Source organism: Salmo salar, chromosome 05 (assembly GCF_965601325.2).
Source record: "Salmo salar chromosome 05, fSalSal1, whole genome shotgun sequence".
NCBI classification, from domain to species: domain Eukaryota; kingdom Metazoa; phylum Chordata; class Actinopteri; order Salmoniformes; family Salmonidae; genus Salmo; species Salmo salar.
Window position 1 is genome coordinate 9,119,266 of NC_138295.1, and position 26,383 is coordinate 9,145,648.

Consider the following 26,383-nt stretch of genomic DNA (forward strand, 5'->3'; position numbering starts at 1 on the left):
TAATGCTGGCTGACAACCCCCCTCCAAAGGAAAATAAATAAAATTACATAATAATTGCTTAGTCGGTCCAATGATCAACATGTCAACCACTGTAGACACTGGGATGAGCAAACAGTCGACTACACTAAAAAGTACATAGAAATATGATAACCTAACATTAGACAAATCATGGACTATTCTCTATTTCCATACCAATGCGCGGGACATTAAAACTCTGCAGATGACAGCCCCTCTCTCCAATCAGAGCCGTAGCCGAACTCGTTTCACCAACATGCCGACCAATGGCAACGGCATTTGGGCGTGTGCTCAAAGGTGAGCTGCTTTTTTGAGTTTAGTAAATGACTGCAGCAAGAAATACAGTGGCGGTCTGACGTGAGAGCGCTGAGCTGTAGGAGGCAATGGATGAAGAGGCTAGTCACATCCCGATTTCACTACATTTGACATTATTACGAGGAATCTAAATGCAAGAAGACGAAACCGAGTTGTGAGTCCCGAACTTGACCGGACAATGGAAGTAGCTCTCTGCAGCAGTTACATCTCACCCCTGGGAGTCAACTATCGAGACACGGCGAGTACCTGCAGAAAAACATCAGTCAGCACCGCCGGGGTAACTACAACTACGTGTGGCTTGAAAGCAACACCTCTGTTTTTGGGATGCATATAAGAGAAAGCGTTAAGAAAAAAACACTGACTACGTATGTATATATTTCGTGTAACAACTGTGCAATTCCGCTACTGATCTAGACGTAAAGGGTATACAACCACGTAGTTAAACATCTCCTGAAATTGAGACATTCATTAAGACGCAGAGCACATGCATTGCCACATTTATCACTGAAGGAGGCATGTTGAAATTGACAAATTCCCCTTGTAACAAAATCCAAATGGATCGCATAGAATAAACGTCGGAAATATCTGTGATATCGTAGCCTAACGTGCTTGTACCCTCAAAGCAACAACAACCTGGGCTGAGTGAAATTCCGCAAACCGCGTTTGCCGCTGTCCGTTGTCCTGAAAAAGTACTCATTATTTGGGTTATCCGAATCAATAACGGCGGTCTAAGGAAGAGGGTTTCATGGCCTGGTCGGTTATGAACATCTTGTGGTTTTCTTGTGACTCTGGAATTTGAAAAAAAACAACAGAAGAATTGTTCACCTTGGAGGTCCGAAATCATTAAAGAAATTGGAATTCTACTATCGGTACTCCAGGAGCTGTAGGTATCCCGGATGAGACCGGCAAAAATGTACCGAATAAACGCTCTCGGGATCTATTTGTGGGAAACAATAGTATTTTTCAGGTAAGGAACATTATTTATTGACTTTAATGTGTTAAATATCATTTTATTGCAGTGGGGTCAGAATGTGTCCTAACATAGCTTAACATGTATTGACAAAAGTCTGAATGGAAATAAATCAACGCAGCCAATTGATTAGGTTTAATCACACGATTGTCAAAAGTTGCGTTGGCTTTATTATATATTTATGTAGTCCTAATCATTCCTCTATTGTGAGTGAGTTGCATTAAGTCACACACTACATTGAATTAAGATGTGTGTGAGAGAGACAGCGAGAGCTAATAGCGAACACTAGTGGTCATCAAACGCTAAATGACGTATTCTCTGATGAGGCATATGCTATCAACAGGCAAGTCAGAGTACAGGAACTGAGTACACACTCTCACACACATATCAGGGACGTTTTGTTGTTGTTGGTGTGTAGGCCTATCCATCACCTACTCACTGAGAAGAGACATGTCTTGTGTCTGTCTTCATTTCTCTCATGGGGCCAGTCCACTATATGTAAAAGTCTTAGACTAATCGTTTTTTCTATTCAACTATTGTGAATGAAATGAACAAATCATGTTATTTAAAGACTTTTATATTTCACAGAATATATATTGTAAATGTGCTGGATTATGACTGTTTTGTTTTCTTCCAGTAACCACACAGTATATCCGTCCTGACCAGTTGGAATATTCTAGTCTTTGACATTAATGTCTTTGTATGAATTTATCGACTACTATCAAGCTCTTGATCCTCATACATAAAGTGTATTATTCTCTGTAAATGTGAACAAGGATATCTCCAATGTTCATATTGGAGGGGAGGGAGGTATTCTGTTCAGAGAACAGCTTCTCTCCCATTGGCCCAAACATGGCTCTTTCTCTTTGTTATGCATTGCATGCCTAATCAACATTACATCCTACATTCTAGAATCAAATGAATCATCAGAGTTCTTTTTTAGACTACTTTACATTCTATATTATATTCTATAGTCCATTGGAATCCAGGTACATTCCTTGCAGACAGACAGTGTTTATTTAGCATTCTGGCCAGCGTGTTTAGCTAATGAAGTAGAATCAGGATATTGCAGCCTCAGCTACCACTGCTGAACTCTGCAGTTCTGCTTAATTGATATCTCTTTCCCAGTCTCAACCTAGACCCCCAGACCTCATTTCAAATGCAGACTTATTACCAAGAATTGATTACTTTGTCAATGTCAAAACAGCCTGATGAATGCACATTATATACATGACTGTATATACACACATCTATTTTCGTATAAATTGCACATTTCTTTCTGTTAGGGTTTGTTTTTGGCCCATATCGAAGGTTGCATGCTTGTTTAATGAATGACTATCAGAAAAAGTATGCATTTGACACTGCAAGTGAAAACATTGAATTATCTAATTATGGCCTATGTCAGTCTATGTTCATTTGCAAAACATCTGGGAATACTAGTGCTCGTTCAATCAAAATGAATGACAGGGTATTCCCTACCAGTTTGCCACCAACCATGTAAACAGTGGGAGGAAATTGAGCATTTCAAGCATTCAAAACACATTCTATAACACAGTATATTACACACTATGCACTGTTTATTAAACAGGATATATACTGTATAGCCCATATTAAACAGGATATACACTGTAGAGCCCATATTAAACAGGATATACACTGTAGAGCCCATATTAAACAGGATATACTCTGTAGAGCCCTTATTAAACAGGATATACTCTGTAGAGCCCATATTAAACAGGATATACACTGTAGAGCCCATATTAAACAGGATATACACTGTAGAGCCCATATTAAACAGGATATATACTGTAGAGCCCATATTAAACAGGATATACTCTGTATAGCCCATATTAAACAGGATATACACTGTAGAGCTCATATTAAACAGGATATACTCTGTAGAGCCCATATTAAACAGGATATACTCTGTAGAGCCCATATTAAACAGGATATACACTGCAGAGCCCATATTAAACAGGATATACACTGTAGAGCCCATATTAAACAGGATATACTCTGTATAGCCCTTATTAAACAGGATATACTCTGTATAGCCCTTATTAAACAGGATATACACTGTAGAGCCCTTATTAAAGAGGATATACACTGTATAGCCCATATTAAACAGGATATACTCTGTATAGCCCATATTAAACAGGATATACTCTGTATAGCCCTTATTAAACAGGATATACATTGCTTTCTGCAACGTAGCTCACCAATGTGTGGAAGTGAACATGTGGCCCTAATCCACTAACAAGAATCCCAGACCACCACTGGAGAATATGTACGCAGCAAATGTGTCCACACATAGTCTCTCGTGAATAAATATTCACTGATTTAAATTACGTTAAAGGCCTTACACTACAATTAATACCCCACAATTGTGCAGAAATATGCTAGTCTCAACATTGTAGAATGTGGCTATATGGTGTGTTTTTTTTATTTTTTTATTATCTTGTATTTTATGGCCATCTTTGTCTCTCTGACACCATGACACATGAATGTTAGGGACTTATTACTCTCAGTTGAATAGTTAAATCAACCAAATACATGCATAGTTTTCCATAGCAATATTGGAAATATGGAATCATTTATTTAGGCAAAAAATGTGTTGAATTGACACCTATGGATTTGTGTATTCGTAACATTGCTTTCTATTGTGAACTGGGAAATGTAAAGCTAATTGACTTGGTGATTATTTAATGTATTCCCTCCAGTATCACCTGGTCTATAGGCTCATGAATAGGATTGCAAAGGGTGGGTATTTTACTGGAAACTTTCACAGTTTACCAGTAAACTACCAACATTTTGTTTTCTTTCAAGGATTTGATGTAATCTAGCACAATACATATTGTGGCCCTTTTGGGTACTTCATATTTTCACAGGTCTCTGTAATTATCTCTGGCCCTCTGTGTGGCCTTATCACATGAAAAAAAAGAAATAAAATAATTAAATAACAGGATTTTCAAATAAAAATAGAGTGACAAAGCTGTAAAACATGATTCTACTAAATATAAACCATTTTTTGTGTGTGATTAGTGAACACCATTGTTGTTTAATATGATGGTCTCAGCATGAAACATCCTGTATATATTTGTTTAACACACTTTGATTTATTTTACTATGTCAGTATGTATTTGTTGTCAATGTTTTGGCGTCAAACTCGTGGCAGTTGTGATAAAAGTCAATTGTAGGAAAAGTTTCAGAGTTAGTTGAAAATAATGCCATTGTTGATTAGATGCTTTTTAAAATTAATTAGGCTGTTTTCTGTTGCACCATATGGTCCATCCACTAGAAACGCATTGACAATATGGACACAGATATAACAAAAAATGAATAATATATATGAATAATGTTTTTAAAAGTTATCCAAGTATAAATGACCAAAGATTGCTATAGATTTTCTGTTAATTACCAAAATTGCTGAAGATTCCTGTAACTTTGGTAAACTACTGGTAGCTTTGCGATCCTACTCATGAAACGTAACCTTGAGTTGACCTCTAACAGCAGAAAGCAGTAACACCTCTTGCATGCACAGACACCAAAGCACCAGTTGTATCCAATCACCTATAGAAAACCCCATGTCTTCAAGAAATGTTGCTGTATTTACACACACCATGCTGTTCAGCAAGCCACGTCATGTTCATGGTGATGGTGATGGCAGTCACTTGTTTTCAGGTCAGATAGGCTTTATATATTTATGGTGTGTTTATGTATGTTTTATCTGGGCCTCCCGAGTGGCTCGGCGGTCTAAGGCACTGCATCTCAGTGCTAGAGGCGTCATTAAAGACCCCGGGTTAATTCCAGGCTGTATCACAACTGGCTGTGATTGGGAGTCCCATAGGGCGGCGCACAATTGGCCCAGCGTTGTTAGGGTTTGGCCGGGGTAGGCCGTCATTGTAAATAATAATTTGTTCTTAACTGATTTGTCTAGTTAAATAAAGGTTAAATAAAAAAAAAAACGTATTGTCAGAACAGGCGGGAAAGGTGGATATATTTAGTTATAAATATTGAAGCCTCTAATGAAGAACAATTGACTGGCGTTCTCTACGATCACTTACAATCATCAATTTTAGCCAGGTTAATTTCCAAAGCTTGATGTATGGTAATACATTATTGATCAACGTAGACAAAGACAGATAGCACTATAAATAACATAGCTTATTATCAATGGCCTTACCTCTCTTTCTACTCAGTCATGGATAAATAAATGGAGGAATTCATAGCTCTGAATTCACTAAAACCTTTCAAACACAGACTATGTTCTAATATCCACACAGAACACCAGTTCCAATGCATGTCCAAAATGTTGTTCTATACAGCATGCTGTACTGTACTGCATGCTAACATTGTACGGAGCATGAATTCATGTCATGTTTCACTTCTTGATCTTTAATTTTTTTCAGCTCAACACAGTAACACCCCTAAAGACAAATGCATTACCTTATGCTGCCCACGTTTCTCATTCGTTTTGTGTAATGTCTTTTTTTTTAATGATGATGATGATGATGATGTTGGCTTATTAACAAACATTACGTTAACAGTTTGTACAGGAGAACAGAACCATCCCTCCTATCTGTGTCAGGGACTGGGAGGGGATGAAGGCTTTGGTAGGGCTTTGATTTCTCAGAATGTTACAATAAAAAAGCAAGGATAAGATCAATTAGGATTGTAGTCTTCAGAGGCTTTATTAAGAACATAAGGAGGTAAACTTAAGGCTAATGATTGGTGTTCCACATTAAAGTATGCAGAGCTCAGAGACTGGGGTTGTTTGCATATTATTCTCTCTGGCGCTGGGCGTCAGCTGTTTTTACTGCTGCCTCAGCACCGGCCACGCGGACCAGGACTCTCCACAGTTGGCCGTGGCCTGGCCAAGCAAGCATTGATCAGAAATAATTAAAGCAAATCTAAACTTTGATCATGCAAAACCTAGGAACAAGTCACTCGGGATGGGAGAAGCCCAGACGGAAGGAAGGAAATCATAGATGATCTTGTTGATACCCCCATGGGTGAGGAATCCTGATTCCTGTAGTTTTGAGTGGGATTAACTTCTAGGCCTATTGATTATATGATTTAGTGTGTAAGGGGTCTATCCTACGTTCATATATTATGTTTCTTAACCGAAGGGCCTCAATGATGTAAGGAGAAAGAGTGTGTTGGTCCCAGATTTTCTTGGTGCAAATTCCTGTGGTTTTGTGTGGGATTAACCTCCTTAGATGTTGTGATTTGGTGTGATAGCGATGCTACACTTTCCTATTATACCAAAGCCCCCAATAATGTAAGGAGAAAGAGTGTGCCGGTCCCCTAATTTCACACTGTCAAACAGATTCCTGCGTGGCCCACAGCATGGGCCCATGCTAGCTGTCTAAGGCAATTATCTCTGTAGAGGACACTGTCTAATCTCTCTATAACTAATCTGATTGTGTTGTCAGTTCGAGGGTGTTCAATACTAAATTGAAATGCTTTTTTTCACAGCGTTAGAGTATTGTATTGTCTGTATTGCGTGAGTCCTAACAACAGTTTATTTGCAGCGCTTGATCCCTAGTACTAACCTCATGGTCACAGCCGACTATTGTGTTTAGGTGATTATGATAGGATTCCACCGTGTTGTGTGGTAATTAACTGGTATTAGAATAATCCTTGAGACACTGCATTATCTGCTCAAAGCAAATTCCACTCAAAACATTCTAGAATTCTAACAGTTCTAGAATTCTAAAAGTTCTAGAATTCTAACAGTTCTAGAATTCTAAGATTCTAAGAATTCTAGGCTATACATTCTAGATTTGTCTGTCTTGGTATGGATTGATATTGATGGTTAGTATAGAAGTGTAACTCTTAGGAATGTTCCATCAATGAACCATAATGCCAGTATTGATGGAAGAGACACAGTGATTTGGCAGACTTGACAGAAACTGTTTGGACTGCAGATAGCTTCAGCTTATCAGTTGAGCCACCAGGGCTTCAGGGTATCAGATGGACCACCAGGGTTTCAGGGTATCAGTTGGACCACCAGGGTTTCAGGGTATCAGTTGAGGCACCAGGGTTTCAGGGTATCAGTTGGACCACCAGGGTTTTAGGGTATCCGTTGGACCACCAGGGTTTCAGGGTATCAATTGGACCACCAGGGTTGCTTTTGGCCGTCACAATCATCACCTATTGTTGAAAATTACAGTTGCAACACTGATAGTGTTAACAGTTATCAACACTGTCCAGTCATCAGTGTGAGTATAGAATCAACTACTTTGGCAGTGATTAGGACAACATACTGTATGTGCCTTTCAAATGGCACATTTCCAAAAATGACACAGCAGCAAAAACGCAAACAAAAGCTTAAACGATAGCGAGGAACTATTGAAAATCTAGGAATGCGTCCAAAATGGCAGAGTATTCCCCACTTATACAGTATAGTACACTACTGGTCAGAAGTAGTGCCCTATGGGGTACCATTGTACTATATAGGGTTCACATGCCATTTCTATGAAACCTGATGCATGAAGCCAGTGTTTAGAGAGTAGTGCTTGGCTGACCCAAGCAGCAGCCTCTGGGGTAGTTGGTGACTGCCCTTGTGACAGTAGCAGCAACACAGCCTGGCCAGTGGCCTGGCAGTTATAGTGGCCCACCCACACACAGACTGGTAGCAGTATGGAGAGACATGGGAGACTGCGACCTTCCTCGTTTACAGTACTTCAGTGTTCTGTGTCCATCCTCTTCTGATGGGGGAAGTTTTCTAATATGTTTATTAGTCTACTGATGGGGACAGTTGGTTAATATGTTAGTCTACTGATGGGGACAGTTGGTTACTATGTTTATTAGTCTACTGATGGGGACAGTTGGTTAATATGTTAGTCTACTGATGGGGGCAGTTGGTTAATATGTTTATTAGTCTACTGATGGGGACAGTTGGTTAATATGTTAGTCTACTGATGGGGTCAGTTGGTTAATATGTTTATTAGTCTACTGATGGGGACAGTTGGTTAATATGTTAGTCTACTGATGGGGTCAGTTGGTTAATATGTTAGTCTACTGATGGGGACAGTTGGTTAATATATGAGTCTACTGATGGGGTCAGTTGGTTAATATGTTTATTAGTCTACTGATATGGTCAGTTGGTTTATATGTTAGTCTACTGATGGTGTCAGTTGGTTAATATGTTTATTAGTCTACTGATGGGGACAGTTGGTTAATATGTTTATTAGTCTACTGATGGGGGCAGTTGGTTAATATGTTTATTAGTCTACTGATGGGGGCAGTTGGTTAATATGTTAGTCTACTGATGGGGGCAGTTGGTTAATATGTTAGTCTACTGATGGGGACAGTTGGTTAATATGTTTATTAGTCTACTGATGGGGACAGTTGGTTAATATGTTAGTCTACTGATGGGGTCAGTTGGTTAATATGTTAGTCTACTGATGGGGACAGTTGGTTAATATGTTTATTAGTCTACTGATGGGGACAGTTGGTTAATATGTTAGTCTACTGATGGGGACAGTTGGTTAATATGTTTATTAGTCTACTGATGGGGTCAGTTGGTTAATATGTTTATTAGTCTACTGATGGGGGGTCAGTTGGTTAATATGTTAGTCTACTGATGGGGACAGTTGGTTAATATGTTAGTCTACTGATGGGGACAGTTGGTTAATATGTTAGTCTACTGATGGGGGCAGTTGGTTAATATGTTTATTAGTCTACTGATGGGGACAGTTGGTTAATATGTTTATTAGTCTACTGATGGGGACAGTTTGTTAATATGTTTATTAGTCTACTGATGGGGTCAGTTGGTTAATATGTTTATTAGTCTACTGATGGGGACAGTTGGTTAATATGTTTATTAGTCTACTGATGGGGACAGTTGGTTAATATGTTAGTCTACTGATGGGGTCAGTTGGTTAATATGTTTATTAGTCTACTGATGGGGTCAGTTGGTTAATATGTTTATTAGTCTACTGATGGGGGCAGTTGGTTAATATGTTAGTCTACTGATGGGGGCAGTTGGTTAATATGTTAGTCTACTGATGGGGACAGTTGGTTAATATGTTAGTCTACTGATGGGGACAGTTGGTTAGTATGTTTATTAGTCTACTGATGGGGTCAGTTGGTTAATATGTTTGTTAGTCTACTGATGGGGACAGTTGGTTAATATGTTTATTAGTCTACTGATGGGGTCAGTTGGTTAATATGTTAGTCTACTGATGGGGGCAGTTGGTTAACATGTTTATTAGTCTACTGATGGGGTCAGTTGGTTAATATGTTTATTAGTCTACTGATGGGGTCAGTTGGTTAATACGTTCATTAGTTTATTGATGGGGACAGTTGGTTAATATGTTAGTCTACTGATGGGGTCAGTTGGTTAATATGTTAGTCTACTGATGGGGACAGTTGGTTAATATGTTTATTAGTCTACTGATGGGGTCAGTTGGTTAATATGTTTATTAGTCTACTGATGGGGACAGTTGGTTAATATGTTAGTCTACTGATGGGGTCAGTTGGTTAATATGTTAGTCTACTGATGGGGTCAGTTGGTTAATATGTTAGTCTACTGATGGGGACAGTTGGTTAATATGTTAGTCTACTGATGGGGACCGTTGGTTAATATGTTAGTCTACTGATATGGTCAGTTGGTTAATATGTTTATTAGTCTACTGATGGGGTCAGTTGGTTAATATGTTTATTACTCTACTGATGGCGACAGTTGGTTAATATGTTAGTCTACTGATGGGGTCAGTTGGTTAATATGTTTATTAGTCTACTGATGGGGTCAGTTGGTTAATATGTTTATTAGTTTACTGATGGGGGCAGTTGGTTAATATGTTAGTCTACTGATGGGGGCAGTTGGTTAATATGTTAGTCTACTGATGGAGACAGTTGGTTAATATGTTAGTCTACTGATGGGGACAGTTGGTTAGTATGTTTATTAGTCTACTGATGGGGTCAGTTGGTTAATATGTTTGTTAGTCTACTGATGGGGACAGTTGGTTAATATGTTTATTAGTCTACTGATGGGGTCAGTTGGTTAATATGTTAGTCTACTGATGGGGGCAGTTGGTTAACATGTTTATTAGTCTACTGATGGGGTCAGTTGGTTAATATGTTTATTAGTCTACTGATGGGGTCAGTTGGTTAATATGTTCATTAGTTTATTGATGGGGACAGTTGGTTAATATGTTAGTCTACTGATGGGGTCAGTTGGTTAATATGTTAGTCTACTGATGGGGACAGTTGGTTAATATGTTTATTAGTCTACTGATGGGGTCAGTTGGTTAATATGTTTATTAGTCTACTGATGGGGACAGTTGGTTAATATGTTAGTCTACTGATGGGGTCAGTTGGTTAATATGTTAGTCTACTGATGGGGTCAGTTGGTTAATATGTTAGTCTACTGATGGGGACAGTTGGTTAATATGTTAGTCTACTGATGGGGACCGTTGGTTAATATGTTAGTCTACTGATGGGGTCAGTTGGTTAATATGTTTATTAGTCTACTGATGGGGTCAGTTGGTTAATATGTTTATTACTCTACTGATGGGGACAGTTGGTTAATATGTTAGTCTACTGATGGGGTCAGTTGGTTAATATGTTTATTAGTCTACTGATGGGGACAGTTGGTTAATATGTTAGTCTACTGATGGGGACAGTTGTTTAATATGTTAGTCTACTGATGGGGTCAGTTGGTTAATATGTTAGTCTACTGATGGGGACAGTTGGTTAATATGTTAGTCTACTGATGGGGACAGTTGGTTAATATGTTAGTCTACTAATGGGGTCAGTTGGTTAATATGTTTATTAGTCTACTGATGGGGACAGTTGGTTAATATGTTAGTCTACTGATGGGGACAGTTGGTTAATATGTTAGTCTACTGATGGGGACAGTTGGTTAATATGTTAGTCTACTGATGGGGTCAGTTGGTTAATATGTTAGTCTACTGATGGGGACAGTTGGTTAATATGTTTATTAGTCTACTGATGGGGACAGTTGGTTAATATGTTAGTCTACTGATGGGGACAGTTGGTTAATATGTTTATTAGTCTACTGATGGGGTCAGTTGGTTAATATGTTTATTAGTCTACTGATGGGGGTCAGTTGGTTAATATGTTAGTCTACTGATGGGGCCAGTTGGTTAATATGTTAGTCTACTGATGGGGACAGTTGGTTAATATGTTAGTCTACTGATGGGGGCAGTTGGTTAATATGTTTATTAGTCTACTGATGGGGACAGTTGGTTAATATGTTTATTAGTCTACTGATGGGGACAGTTTGTTAATATGTTTATTAGTCTACTGATGGGGTCAGTTGGTTAATATGTTTATTAGTCTACTGATGGGGACAGTTGGTTAATATGTTTATTAGTCTACTGATGGGGTCAGTTGGTTAATATGTTAGTCTACTGATGGGGTCAGTTGGTTAATATGTTTATTAGTCTACTGATGGGGTCAGTTGGTTAATATGTTTATTAGTCTACTGATGGGGGCAGTTGGTTAATATGTTAGTCTACTGATGGGGGCAGTTGGTTAATATGTTAGTCTACTGATGGGGACAGTTGGTTAATATGTTAGTCTACTGATGGGGACAGTTGGTTAATATGTTTATTAGTCTACTGATGGGGTCAGTTGGTTAATATGTTTATTAGTCTACTGATGGGGACAGTTGGTTAATATGTTTATTAGTCTACTGATGGGGACAGTTGGTTAATATGTTAGTCTACTGATGGGGTCAGTTGGTTAATATGTTTATTAGTCTACTGATGGGGACAGTTGGTTAATATGTTAGTCTACTGATGGGGTCAGTTGGTTAATATGTTAGTCTACTGATGGGGTCAGTTGGTTAATATGTTAGTCTACTGATGGGGACAGTTGGTTAATATGTTAGTCTACTGATGGGGACAGTTGGTTAATATGTTAGTCTACTGATAGGGTCAGTTGGTTAATATGTTTATTAGTCTACTGATGGGGTCAGTTGGTTAATATGTTTATTACTCTACTGATGGGGACAGTTGGTTAATATGTTAGTCTACTGATGGGGACAGTTGGTTAATATGTTTATTAGTCTACTGATGGGGACAGTTGGTTAATATGTTTATTAGTCTACTGATGGGGTCAGTTGGTTAATATGTTAGTCTACTGATGGGGACAGTTGGTTAATATGTTAGTCTACTGATGGGGACAGTTGGTTAATATGTTAGTCTACTGATGGGGGCAGTTGGTTAATATGTTTATTAGTCTACTGATGGGGACAGTTGGTTAATATGTTTATTAGTCTACTGATGGGGACAGTTTGTTAATATGTTTATTAGTCTACTGATGGGGTCAGTTGGTTAATATGTTTATTAGTCTACTGATGGGGACAGTTGGTTAATATGTTTATTAGTCTACTGATGGGGACAGTTGGTTAATATGTTAGTCTACTGATGGGGTCAGTTGGTTAATATGTTTATTAGTCTACTGATGGGGTCAGTTGGTTAATATGTTTATTAGTCTACTGATGGGGGCAGTTGGTTAATATGTTAGTCTACTGATGGGGGCAGTTGGTTAATATGTTAGTCTACTGATGGGGACAGTTGGTTAATATGTTAGTCTACTGATGGGGACAGTTGGTTAGTATGTTTATTAGTCTACTGATGGGGTCAGTTGGTTAATATGTTTGTTAGTCTACTGATGGGGACAGTTGGTTAATATGTTTATTAGTCTACTGATGGGGTCAGTTGGTTAATATGTTAGTCTACTGATGGGGGCAGTTGGTTAACATGTTTATTAGTCTACTGATGGGGTCAGTTGGTTAATATGTTTATTAGTCTACTGATGGGGTCAGTTGGTTAATATGTTCATTAGTTTATTGATGGGGACAGTTGGTTAATATGTTAGTCTACTGATGGGGTCAGTTGGTTAATATGTTAGTCTACTGATGGGGACAGTTGGTTAATATGTTTATTAGTCTACTGATGGGGTCAGTTGGTTAATATGTTTATTAGTCTACTGATGGGGACAGTTGGTTAATATGTTAGTCTACTGATGGGGTCAGTTGGTTAATATGTTAGTCTACTGATGGGGTCAGTTGGTTAATATGTTAGTCTACTGATGGGGACAGTTGGTTAATATGTTAGTCTACTGATGGGGACCGTTGGTTAATATGTTAGTCTACTGATATGGTCAGTTGGTTAATATGTTTATTAGTCTACTGATGGGGTCAGTTGGTTAATATGTTTATTACTCTACTGATGGGGACAGTTGGTTAATATGTTAGTCTACTGATGGGGTCAGTTGGTTAATATGTTTATTAGTCTACTGATGGGGTCAGTTGGTTAATATGTTTATTAGTTTACTGATGGGGGCAGTTGGTTAATATGTTAGTCTACTGATGGGGGCAGTTGGTTAATATGTTAGTCTACTGATGGAGACAGTTGGTTAATATGTTAGTCTACTGATGGGGACAGTTGGTTAGTATGTTTATTAGTCTACTGATGGGGTCAGTTGGTTAATATGTTTGTTAGTCTACTGATGGGGACAGTTGGTTAATATGTTTATTAGTCTACTGATGGGGTCAGTTGGTTAATATGTTAGTCTACTGATGGGGGCAGTTGGTTAACATGTTTATTAGTCTACTGATGGGGTCAGTTGGTTAATATGTTTATTAGTCTACTGATGGGGTCAGTTGGTTAATATGTTCATTAGTTTATTGATGGGGACAGTTGGTTAATATGTTAGTCTACTGATGGGGTCAGTTGGTTAATATGTTAGTCTACTGATGGGGACAGTTGGTTAATATGTTTATTAGTCTACTGATGGGGTCAGTTGGTTAATATGTTTATTAGTCTACTGATGGGGACAGTTGGTTAATATGTTAGTCTACTGATGGGGTCAGTTGGTTAATATGTTAGTCTACTGATGGGGTCAGTTGGTTAATATGTTAGTCTACTGATGGGGACAGTTGGTTAATATGTTAGTCTACTGATGGGGACCGTTGGTTAATATGTTAGTCTACTGATGGGGTCAGTTGGTTAATATGTTTATTAGTCTACTGATGGGGTCAGTTGGTTAATATGTTTATTACTCTACTGATGGGGACAGTTGGTTAATATGTTAGTCTACTGATGGGGTCAGTTGGTTAATATGTTTATTAGTCTACTGATGGGGACAGTTGGTTAATATGTTAGTCTACTGATGGGGACAGTTGTTTAATATGTTAGTCTACTGATGGGGTCAGTTGGTTAATATGTTAGTCTACTGATGGGGACAGTTGGTTAATATGTTAGTCTACTGATGGGGACAGTTGGTTAATATGTTAGTCTACTAATGGGGTCAGTTGGTTAATATGTTTATTAGTCTACTGATGGGGACAGTTGGTTAATATGTTAGTCTACTGATGGGGACAGTTGGTTAATATGTTAGTCTACTGATTGGGACAGTTGGTTAATATGTTAGTCTACTGATGGGGTCAGTTGGTTAATATGTTTATTAGTCTACTGATGGGGACAGTTGGTTAATATGTTTATTAGTCTACTGATGGGGACAGTTGGTTAATATGTTTATTAGTCTACTGATGGGGGCAGTTGGTTAATATGTTAGTCTACTGATGGGTCCAGTTGGTTAATATGTTAGTCTACTGATGGGGACAGTTGGTTAATATGTTAGTCTACTGATGGGGGCAGTTGGTTAATATGTTTATTAGTCTACTGATGGGGGCAGTTGGTTAATATTTTAGTCTACTGATGGGGGCAGTTGGTTAATATGTTAGTCTACTGATGGGGACAGTTGGTTAATATGTTAGTCTACTGATGGGGGCAGTTGGTTAATATGTTTATTAGTCTACTGATGGGGGCAGTTGGTTAATATGTTAGTCTACTGATGGGGGCAGTTGGTTAATATGTTAGTCTACTGATGGGGGCAGTTGGTTAATATGTTAGTCTACTGATGGGGGCAGTTGGTTAATATGTTTATTAGTCTACTGATGGGGTCAGTTGGTTAATATGTTTATTAGTCTACTGATGGGGACAGTTGGTTAATATGATTATTAGTCTACTGATGGGGACAGTTGGTTAATATGTTTATTAGTCTACTGATGGGGGCAAATGGTTAATATGTTAGTCTACTGATGGGGATAGTTGGTTAATATGTTTATTAGTCTACTAATGGGGACAGTTGGTTAATATGTTAGTCTACTGATGGGGACAGTTGGTTAATATGTTTATTAGTCTACTGATGGGGTCAGTTGGTTAATATGTTTATTAGTCTACTGATGGGGAAGTTGGTTAATATGTTTATTAGTCTACTGATGGGGTCAGTTGGTTAATATGTTTATTAGTCTACTGATGGGGACAGTTGGTTAATATGTTAGTCTACTGATGGGGTCAGTTGGTTAATATGTTAGTCTACTGATGGGGTCAGTTGGTTAATATGTTTATTAGTCTACTGATGGGGACAGTTGGTTAATATGTTAGTCTACTGATAGGGACAGTTGGTTAATATGTTTATTAGTCTACTGATGGGGTCAGTTGGTTAATATGTTTATTACTCTACTGATGGGGACAGTTGGTTAATATGTTAGTCTACTGATGGGGTCAGTTGGTTAATATGTTTATTAGTCTACTGATGGGGACAGTTGGTTAATATGTTAGTCTACTGATGGGGACAGTTGTTTAATATGTTAGTCTACTGATGGGGTCAGTTGGTTAATATGTTAGTCTACTGATGGGGACAGTTGGTTAATATGTTAGTCTACTGATGGGGACAGTTGGTTAATATGTTAGTCTACTAATGGGGTCAGTTGGTTAATATGTTTATTAGTCTACTGATGGGGACAGTTGGTTAATATGTTAGTCTACTGATTGGGACAGTTGGTTAATATGTTAGTCTACTGATTGGGACAGTTGGTTAATATGTTAGTCTACTGATGGGGTCAGTTGGTTAATATGTTTATTAGTCTACTGATGGGGACAGTTGGTTAATATGTTTATTAGTCTACTGATGGGGACAGTTGGTTAATATGTTTATTAGTCTACTGATGGGGGCAGTTGGTTAATATGTTAGTCTACTGATGGGTCCAGTTGGTTAATATGTTAGTCTACTGATGGGGACAGTTGGTTAATATGTTAGTCTACTGATGGGGGCAGTTGGTTAATATGTTTATTAGTCTACTGATGGGGGCAGTTGGTTAATATTTTAGTCTACTGATGGGGGCAGTTGGTTAATATGTTAGTCTACTGATGGGGACAGTTGGTTAATATGTTAGTCTACTGATGGGGGCAGTTGGTTAATATGTTTATTAGTCTACTGATGGGGGCAGTTGGTTAATATGTTAGTCTACTGATGGGGGCAGTTGGTTAATATGTTAGTCTACTGATGGGGGCAGTTGGTTAATATGTTAGTCTACTGATGGGGGCAGTTGGTTAATATGTTTATTAGTCTACTGATGGGGACAGTTGGTTAATATGATTATTAGTCTACTGATGGGGACAGTTGGTTAATATGTTTATTAGTCTACTGATGGGGGCAAATGGTTAATATGTTAGTCTACTGATGGGGATAGTTGGTTAATATGTTTATTAGTCTACTAATGGGGACAGTTGGTTAATATGTTAGTCTACTGATGGGGACAGTTGGTTAATATGTTTATTAGTCTACTGATGGGGTCAGTTGGTTAATATGTTTATTAGTCTACTGATGGGGAAGTTGGTTAATATGTTTATTAGTCTACTGATGGGGTCAGTTGGTTAATATGTTTATTAGTCTACTGATGGGGACAGTTGGTTAATATGTTAGTCTACTGATGGGGTCAGTTGGTTAATATGTTAGTCTACTGATGGGGTCAGTTGGTTAATATGTTTATTAGTCTACTGATGGGGACAGTTGGTTAATATGTTAGTCTACTGATGGGGACAGTTGGTTAATATGTTAGTCTACTGATGGGGGCAGTTGGTTAATATGTTAGTCTACTGATGGGGACAGTTGGTTAATATGTTAGTCTACTGATGGGGGCAGTTGGTTAATATGTTTATTAGTCTACTGATGGGGTCAGTTGGTTAATATGTTTATTAGTCTACTGATGGGGACAGTTGGTTAATATGTTAGTCTACTGATGGGGCCAGTTGGTTAATATGTTAGTCTACTGATGGGGTCAGTTGGTTAATATGTTTATTAGTCTACTGATGGGGGCAGTTGGTTAATATGTTTATTAGTCTACTGATGGGGAAGTTGGTTAATATGTTTATTACTCTACTGATGGGGGCAGTTGGTTAATATGTTTATTAGTCTACTGATGTGGCAGTTGGTTAATATGTTAGTCTACTGATGGGGACAGTTGGTTAATATGTTAGTCTACTGATGGGATCAGTTGGTTAATATATTTATTAGTCTACTGATGGGGGCAGTTGGTTAATATGTTAGTCTACTGATAGGGTCAGTTGGTTAATATGTTAGTCTACTGATGGGGACAGTTGGTTAATATGTTAGTCTACTGATGGGGACAGTTGGTTAATATGTTAGTCTACTGATGGGGGCAGTTGTTTAATATGTTTATTAGTCTACTGATTGGGTCAGTTGGTTAATATGTTAGTCTACTAATGGGGTCAGTTGGTTAATATCTTAGTCTACTGATGGGGACAGTTGGTTAATATGTTAGTCTACTGATGGGGGCAGTTGGTTAATATGTTAGTCTACTGATGGGGTCAGTTGGTTAATATGTTTATTAGTCTACTGATGGGGGCAGTTGGTTAATATGTTTATTTTCTACTGATGGGGGCAGTTGGTTAATATGTTAGTCTACTGATGGGGTCAGTTGGTTAATATGTTTATTAGTCTACTGATGGGGGCAGTTGGTTAATATGTTAGTCTACTGATGGGGTCAGTTGGTTAATATGTTAGTCTACTGATGGGGACAGTTGGTTAATATGTTAGTCTACTGATGGGGGCAGTTGGTTAATATGTTAGTCTACTGATGGGGACAGTTGGTTAATATGTTAGTCTACTGATGGGGGCAGTTGGTTAATATGTTTATTAGTCTACTGATGGGGTCAGTTGGTTAATATGTTTATTAGTCTACTGATGGGGTCAGTTGGTTAATATGTTTATTAGTCTACTGATGGGGACAGTTGGTTAATATGTTTATTAGTCTACTGATGGGGTCAGTTGGTTAATATGTTAGTCTACTGATGGGGACAGTTGGTTAATATGTTAGTCTACTGATGGGGTCAGTTGGTTAATATGTTAGTCTACTGATGGGGGCAGTTGGTTAATATGTTAGTCTACTGATGGGGACAGTTGGTTAATATGTTAGTCTACTGAACGGGGCTGTTGGTTAATATGTTTATTAGTCTACTGATGGGGTCAGTTGGTTAATATGTTAGTCTACTGATGGGGACAGTTGGTTAATATGTTAGTCTACTGATGGGGGCAGTTGGTTAATATGTTAGTCTACTGATGGGGTCAGTTGGTTAATATGTTTATTAGTCTACTGATGGGGGCAGTTGGTTAGTATGTTTATTAGTCTACTGATGGGGGCAGTTGGTTAATATGTTAGTCTACTGATGGGGTCAGTTGGTTAATATGTTTATTAGTCTACTGATGGGGGCAGTTGGTTAATATGTTAGTCTACTGATGGGGTCAGTTGGTTAATATGTTAGTCTACTGATGGGGAAAGTTGGTTAATATGTTAGTCTACTGATGGGGACAGTTGGTTAATATGTTAGTCTACTGATGGGGACAGTTGGTTAATATGTTAGTCTACTGATGGGGTCAGTTGGTTAATATGTTAGTCTACTGATGGGGGCAGTTGGTTAATATGTTAGTCTACTGATGGGGTCAGTTGGTTAATATGTTAGTCTACTGATGGGGACAGTTGGTTAATATGTTAGTCTACTGATGGGGACAGTTGGTTAATATGTTTATTAGTCTACTGATGGGGACAGTTGGTTAATATGTTAGTCTACTGATTGGGTCAGTTGGTTAATATGTTAGTCTACTGATGGGGACAGTTGGTTAATATGTTTATTAGTCTACTGATGGGGGCAGTTGGTTAATATGTTTGTTAGTCTACTGATGGGGGCAGTTGGTTAATATGTTAGTCTACTGATGGGGGCAGTTGGTTAATATGTTAGTCTACTGATGGGGACAGTTGGTTAATATGTTAGTCTACTGATGGGGGCAGTTGGTTAATATGTTAGTCTACTGATGGGGACAGTTGGTTAATATGTTAGTCTACTGATGGGGGCAGTTGGTTAATATGTTTATTAGTCTACTGATGGGGTCAGTTGGTTAATATGTTTATTAGTCTACTGATGGGGACAGTTGGTTAATATGTTAGTCTACTGATGGGGCCAGTTGGTTAATATGTTAGTCTACTGATGGGGTCAGTTGGTTAATATGTTTATTAGTCTACTGATAGGGGCAGTTGGTTAATATGTTTATTAGTCTACTGATGGGGTCAGTTGGTTAATATGTTTATTACTTTACTGATGGGGGCAGTTGGTTAATATGTTTATTAGTCTACTGATGTGGCAGTTGGTTAATATGTTAGTCTACTGATGGGGACAGTTGGTTAATATGTTAGTCTACTGATGGGATCAGTTGGTTAATATGTTTATTAGTCTACTGATGGGGGCAGTTGGTTAATATGTTAGTCTACTGATAGGGTCAGTTGGTTAATATGTTAGTCTACTGATGGGGACAGTTGGTTAATATGTTAGTCTACTGATGGGGACAGTTGGTTAATATGTTAGTCCACTGATGGGGGCAGTTGTTTAATATGTTTATTAGTCTACTGATGGGGTCAGTTGGTTAATATGTTAGTCTACTAATGGGGTCAGTTGGTTAATATCTTAGTCTACTGATGGGGAAGGTTGGTTAATATGTTAGTCTACTGATGGGGGCAGTTGGTTAATATGTTAGTCTACTGATGGGGTCAGTTGGTTAATATGTTTATTAGTCTACTGATGGCGGCAGTTGGTTAATATGTTTATTAGTCTACTGATGGGGGCAGTTGGTTAATATGTTAGTCTACTGATGGGGTCAGTTGGTTAATATGTTAGTCTACTGATGGGGACAGTTGGTTAATATGTTAGTCTACTGATGGGGTCAGTTGGTTAATATGTTAGTCTACTGATGGGGACAGTTGGTTAATATGTTAGTCTACTGATGGGGGCAGTTGGTTAATATGTTTATTAGTCTACTGATGGGGTCAGTTGGTTAATATGTTTATTAGTCTACTGATGGGGTCAGTTGGTTAATATGTTTATTAGTCTACTGATGGGGACAGTTGGTTAATATGTTTATTAGTCTACTGATGGGGACAGTTGGTTAATATGTTTATTAGTCTACTGATGGGGTCAGTTGGTTAATATGTTTATTAGTCTACTGATAGGGTCAGTTGGTTAATATGTTTATTAGTCTACTGATGGGGGCAGTTGGTTAATATGTTAGTCTACTGATGGGGTCAGTTGGTTAATATGTTTATTAGTCTACTGATGGGGGCAGTTGGTTAATATGTTAGTCTACTGATGGGGTCAGTTGGTTAATATGTTAGTCTACTGATGGGGGCAGTTGGTTAATATGTTAGTCTACTGATGGGGGCAGTTGGTTAATATGTTAGTCTACTGATGGGGACAGTTGGTTAATATGTTAGTCTACTGATGGGGGCTGTTGGTTAATATGTTTATTAGTCTACTGATGGGGTCAGTTGGTTAATATGTTAGTCTACTGATGGGGGCAGTTGGTTAATATGTTAGTCTACTGATGGGGACAGTTGGTTAATATGTTAGTCTACTGATGGGGGCAGTTGGTTAATATGTTAGTCTACTGATGGGGTCAGTTGGTTAATATGTTTATTAGTCTACTGATGGGGGCAGTTGGTTAGTATGTTTATTAGTCTACTGATGGGGGCAGTTGGTTAATATGTTAGTCTACTGATGGGGTCAGTTGGTTAATATGTTTATTAGTCTACTGATGGGGGCAGTTGGTTAATATGTTAGTCTACTGATGGGGTCAGTTGGTTAATATGTTAGTCTACTGATGGGGACAGTTGGTTAATATGTTAGTCTACTGATGGGGACAGTTGGTTAATATGTTAGTCTACTGATGGGGACAGTTGGTTAATATGTTAGTCTACTGATGGGGTCAGTTGGTTAATATGTTAGTCTACTGATGGGGGCAGTTGGTTAATATGTTAGTCTACTGATGGGGTCAGTTGGTTAATATGTTAGTCTACTGATGGGGACAGTTGGTTAATATGTTAGTCTACTGATGGGGACAGTTGGTTAATATGTTTATTAGTCTACTGATGGGGACAGTTGGTTAATATGTTAGTCTACTGATTGGGTCAGTTGGTTAATATGTTAGTCTACTGATGGGGACAGTTGGTTAATATGTTTATTAGTCTACTGTTGGGGGCAGTTGGTTAATATGTTTGTTAGTCTACTGATGGGGGCAGTTGGTTAATATGTTAGTCTACTGATGGGGTCAGTTGGTTAATATGTTAGTCTACTGATGGGGTCAGTTGGTTAATATGTTAGTCTACTGATGGGGTCAGTTGGTTAATATGTTTATTAGTCTACTGATGGGGACAGTTGGTTAATATGTTTATTAGTCTACTGATGGGGACAGTTGGTTAATATGTTTATTAGTCTACTGATGGGGTCAGTTGGTTAATATGTTTATTAGTCTACTGATGGGGTCAGTTGGTTAATATGTTTATTAGTCTACTGATGGGGACAGTTGGTTAATATGTTTATTAGTCTACTGATGGGGACAGTTGGTTAATATGTTTATTAGTCTACTGATGGGGTCAGTTGGTTAATATGTTTATTAGTCTACTGATGGGGTCAGTTGGTTAATATGTTTATTAGTCTACTGATGGGGGCAGTTGGTTAATATGTTAGTCTACTGATGGGGTCAGTTGGTTAATATGTTTATTAGTCTACTGATGGGGGCAGTTGGTTAATATGTTAGTCTACTGATGGGGTCAGTTGGTTAATATGTTAGTCTACTGATGGGGTCAGTTGGTTAATATGTTTATTAGTCTACTGATGGGGTCAGTTGGTTAATATGTTTATTAGTCTACTGATGGGGGCAGTTGGTTAATATGTTAGTCTACTGATGGGGGCAGTTGGTTAATATGTTTATTAGTCGACTGATGGGGACAGTTGGTTAATATGTTTATTAGTCTACTGATGGGGTCAGTTGGTTAATATGTTAGTCTACTGATGGGGGCAGTTGGTTAATATGTTAGTCTACTGATGGGGTCAGTTGGTTAATATGTTTATTAGTCTACTGATGGGGTCAGTTGGTTAATATGTTAGTCTACTGATGGGGTCAGTTGGTTAATATGTTAGTCTACTGATGGGGCAGTTGGTTAATATGTTAGTCTACTGATGGGGCAGTTGGTTAATATGTTAGTCTACTGATGGGGGCAGTTGGTTAATATGTTTATTAGTCTACTGATGGGGACAGTTGGTTAATATGTTAGTCTACTGATGGGGACAGTTGGTTAATATTTTAGTCTACTGATGGGGTCAGTTGGTTAATATGTTAGTCTACTGATGGGGACAGTTGGTTAATATGTTTATTAGTCTACTGATGGGGACAGTTGGTTAATATGTTTATTAGTCTACTGATGGGGTCAGTTGGTTAATATGTTTATTAGTCTACTGATGGGGACAGTTGGTTAATATGTTTATTAGTCTACTGATGGGGACAGTTGGTTAATATGTTAGTCTACTGATGGGGACAGTTGGTTAATATGTTTATTAGTCTACTGATGGGGTCAGTTGGTTAATATGTTAGTCTACTGATGGGGACAGTTGGTTAATATGTTTATTAGTCTACTGATGGGGACAGTTGGTTAATATGTTTATTAGTTTACTGATGGGGTCAGTTGGTTAATATTATAGTCTACTGATGGGGGCAGTTGGTTAATATGTTAGTCTACTGATGGGGTCAGTTGGTTAATATGTTAGTCTACTGATGGGGACAGTTGGTTAATATGTTTCTTAGTCTACTGATGGGGACAGTTGGTTAATATGTTTGTTAGTCTACTGATGCGGTCAGTTGGTTAATATGTTAGTCTACTGATGGGGTCAGTTGGTTAATATGTTTATTAGTCTACTGATGGGGGCAGTTGGTTAATATGTTTATTAGTCTGCTGATGGGGACAGTTGGTTAATATGTTAGTCTACTGATGGGGTCAGTTGGTTAATATGTTTATTAGTCTACTGATGGGGGCAGTTGGTTAATATGTTTATTAGTCTACTGATGGGGTCAGTTGGTTAATATGTTTATTAGTCTACTGATGGGGACAGTTGGTTAATATGTTTGTTAGTCTACTGATGTGGTCAGTTGGTTAATATGTTAGTCTACTGATGGGGTCAGTTGGTTAATATGTTTATTAGTCTACTGATGGGGTCAGTTGGTTAATATGTTTATTAGTCTACTGATGGGGACAGTTGGTTAATATGTTAGTCTACTGATGGGGTCAGTTGGTTAATATGTTTATTAGTCTACTGATGGGGGCAGTTGGTTAATATGTTTATTAGTCTACTGATGGGGGCAGTTGGTGAATATGTGTTGGAATAACTTTTGAGCTGACATGACAAAATTTGCTCTTTGTTGTTGGGTTAATGATCACAGTTGTATATAAAATAAAGGCTTGTCGTTGGTGTTATTATCACATGTGATGTCAGTTCTATTTTGCGGCGGTGGTTACTGTAACACGTTTGTTATTTTCTTTCTCCTCATCTCATCTATTTCATCTCATCTATTTCATCTCAGTTTCAGAACACTGCATGCATGAAACATTAAAGGGAAAGCCTCCCTGGTCATCATCTGTCATCCTAATTATCCATAAGAGGTTCATTCTGGATATGCAAATCATCCCTGCACCAAATAATTGGGAAGTAATTAACCTATTTTCTATTTTCAGCTTTCTTTTTGGAGCTATAAGTTGGTATGTTTTTGGTATTTTCAAAAAACGTTGATTATGTTATTATCCTGTCATCACAGGAAATGGATTGTGAGGTTACAGATATTTGTAGTTATGTAAACCTTGCTTTTATTCTGTGTATGGAATGTTAATACTATTTTGTTGATGGATTTAAAAAAGGAAATACAAAAATGAATGTAGATGAGATATGTAGAACATAGCCAATAAACATACTGTTCTGTGTTGTAGGCTACGATGTAAAGAAGAATGAATGTAGATGAGATATGTAGAACATAGCCAATAAACATACTGTTCTGTGTTGTAGGCTACGATGTAAAGAAGTCGAATAACAACAACTTAATGGATAATCAATATTATTGATTATCCCCGGAGCATATAACTCATGAAGTGGATACTTCCTAAAATGTCCCCTCAAAGTTCCTACATTACATGGAGCTAATCAAAACTGCTATATATTTATTTGGAAGGCAAGTAAAGTAGTTGACTTCATATTGATTCACAGTATATAGCAAATGGACAAGTGAAGGGAATCAGTAATGGTAGCGTCCCTCAACAGAAAATCCTTGTTGGATTGGATTACTCTCAGAATGCTGCTATGTATGACAACAACTCACCATTCAAATCTCAGTTGTACACCTATCTCTCTCTCTCTCTTTCTCTCTCTCTCTTTCTATCTCTCTCTCTCCCTCCTTTTCTTTTCTCTCTTCTGTCTCTAGCTTGGCAGCCTCTAAAGAAGCCGCGGCTCGAAAAGCTGCCTCCCCAATGCCTCCCTCTGAGTTCTTGGACAAACTCATGGGCAAAGTTTCGGGTTATGATGCAAGAATCAGACCTAATTTTAAAGGTAGGAGTAGTCACCAAGACACAGTGGGATAAAACAGGAATGTAGCCAAGCACAACCAGAAAAAACATATTCCAGTCAGGATCGTAAAGAGAGGACAGTGTAGTTAAACTATGGAATCTATATAATATCAATATATGAGATATCTTTATTTTACTATTGATTTGGGCTTTAGTAAATAATTCTGATTTAAATGAGTTGGTTCTTTGAATACATTATCCGAGTGAGGTCATTTTCACACATTAAACATAACACTTTTTAACACTTTTTACACCTTAAACACTTAACACTTTTAAACCTTAAAATATTGAATTAGGCTGTTACGATGTTCCCAAATATTTACAGGATGTGGCTACAATGAAATGGAGTCATGTTATTATTTTATTGTGGAAGGCTGGCTACATTCCTGTAAAAACGTCACAACCGTCTCAATGTCCTGAATGTCTGTTTGGTGGTATACTGTAGGTAGTGTGTTGCTAAACATGTTTCTGTAACGTTAAAAGTGGCATTTTCCTATATGGACACACCCATAAAGACACATGTCAGAGGTTTCCTTATTGAACTACGGTCAGCAATACAGCTACGTTATGATGACTCAGTCCGAGCTATGATGTTCAGTGGTATAGCACCTTTGTGGCAACCCTCCAAATGTATCAATGTATCAATCCCAAAATTCCCAAAATAGAGTTCCTCTATTTTACAATATTTTTTGCTCTAGTATTATTACTACAATTATTTTCAGTACATCCTTATCTGAGGTGGTATAATTTACATACTTTATGGTATACAAAACATATATATATATATACATATTTTTTGTAAATATTCCCATCACAATAACGGAATGAATAACATAATAATAAGACAAAAATATGAATCCAATGTTCTGCATGAGAAACACCTCCCACAAACAACCCGTTTCCATACCATACACTGAGATGAGCATGGGTTCTGAAGACAATTGAAAGAATTTGATTCTGATTATCTATCGAAGATACATGCTTTGATACTCTGCAAATATTTCATGTTAACTAACTACAATGGGACTACTACTCTGTGTCCATGTTAAACATGTAACATGATGTTTTGGCTCATGAATTGCTGTGCCTTTTACAGGTATATTACATGTGATTTCCATGAGTATGATATCTCAGTATATGCAGTACTGAATCCAGGAGTGTTTGCTGTGACTAAGCATGAATTATTCAGCCTGCTAGAGTTGCAAAACCACATCTACTCATATAGTTAGACTACATAACGTCTCTTCACTATGCTCACGATGTTCACTGCAACAAAAAAACAAAAACGTTTTGCTTTGCTGTAT

The 26,383-nt window shown here is 37.9% G+C and overlaps 1 protein-coding gene across 4 annotated transcripts in view; it reads left to right on the forward strand.

Moving 5' to 3' along the window:
* Positions 1-316: 316 nt before the first annotated feature.
* Positions 317-26,383, forward strand: part of LOC106604187 (glycine receptor subunit alphaZ1) — a 111,792-nt gene continuing 85,725 nt past the window's right edge. For 3 of the 4 annotated variants that reach the window (XM_045717859.2, XM_045717862.2, XM_045717864.2), the window contains exons 1-3: positions 317-1,297; positions 24,201-24,224; positions 24,938-25,062. In XM_045717859.2, coding sequence (XP_045573815.1) covers positions 1,227-1,297; positions 24,201-24,224; positions 24,938-25,062 — 220 coding nt within the window. In that variant the 5' untranslated portion in view covers positions 317-1,226. The remainder of the gene's footprint in view (positions 1,298-24,200; positions 24,225-24,937; positions 25,063-26,383) is intronic. The other variant, XM_045717860.2, reaches the window with a different exon arrangement.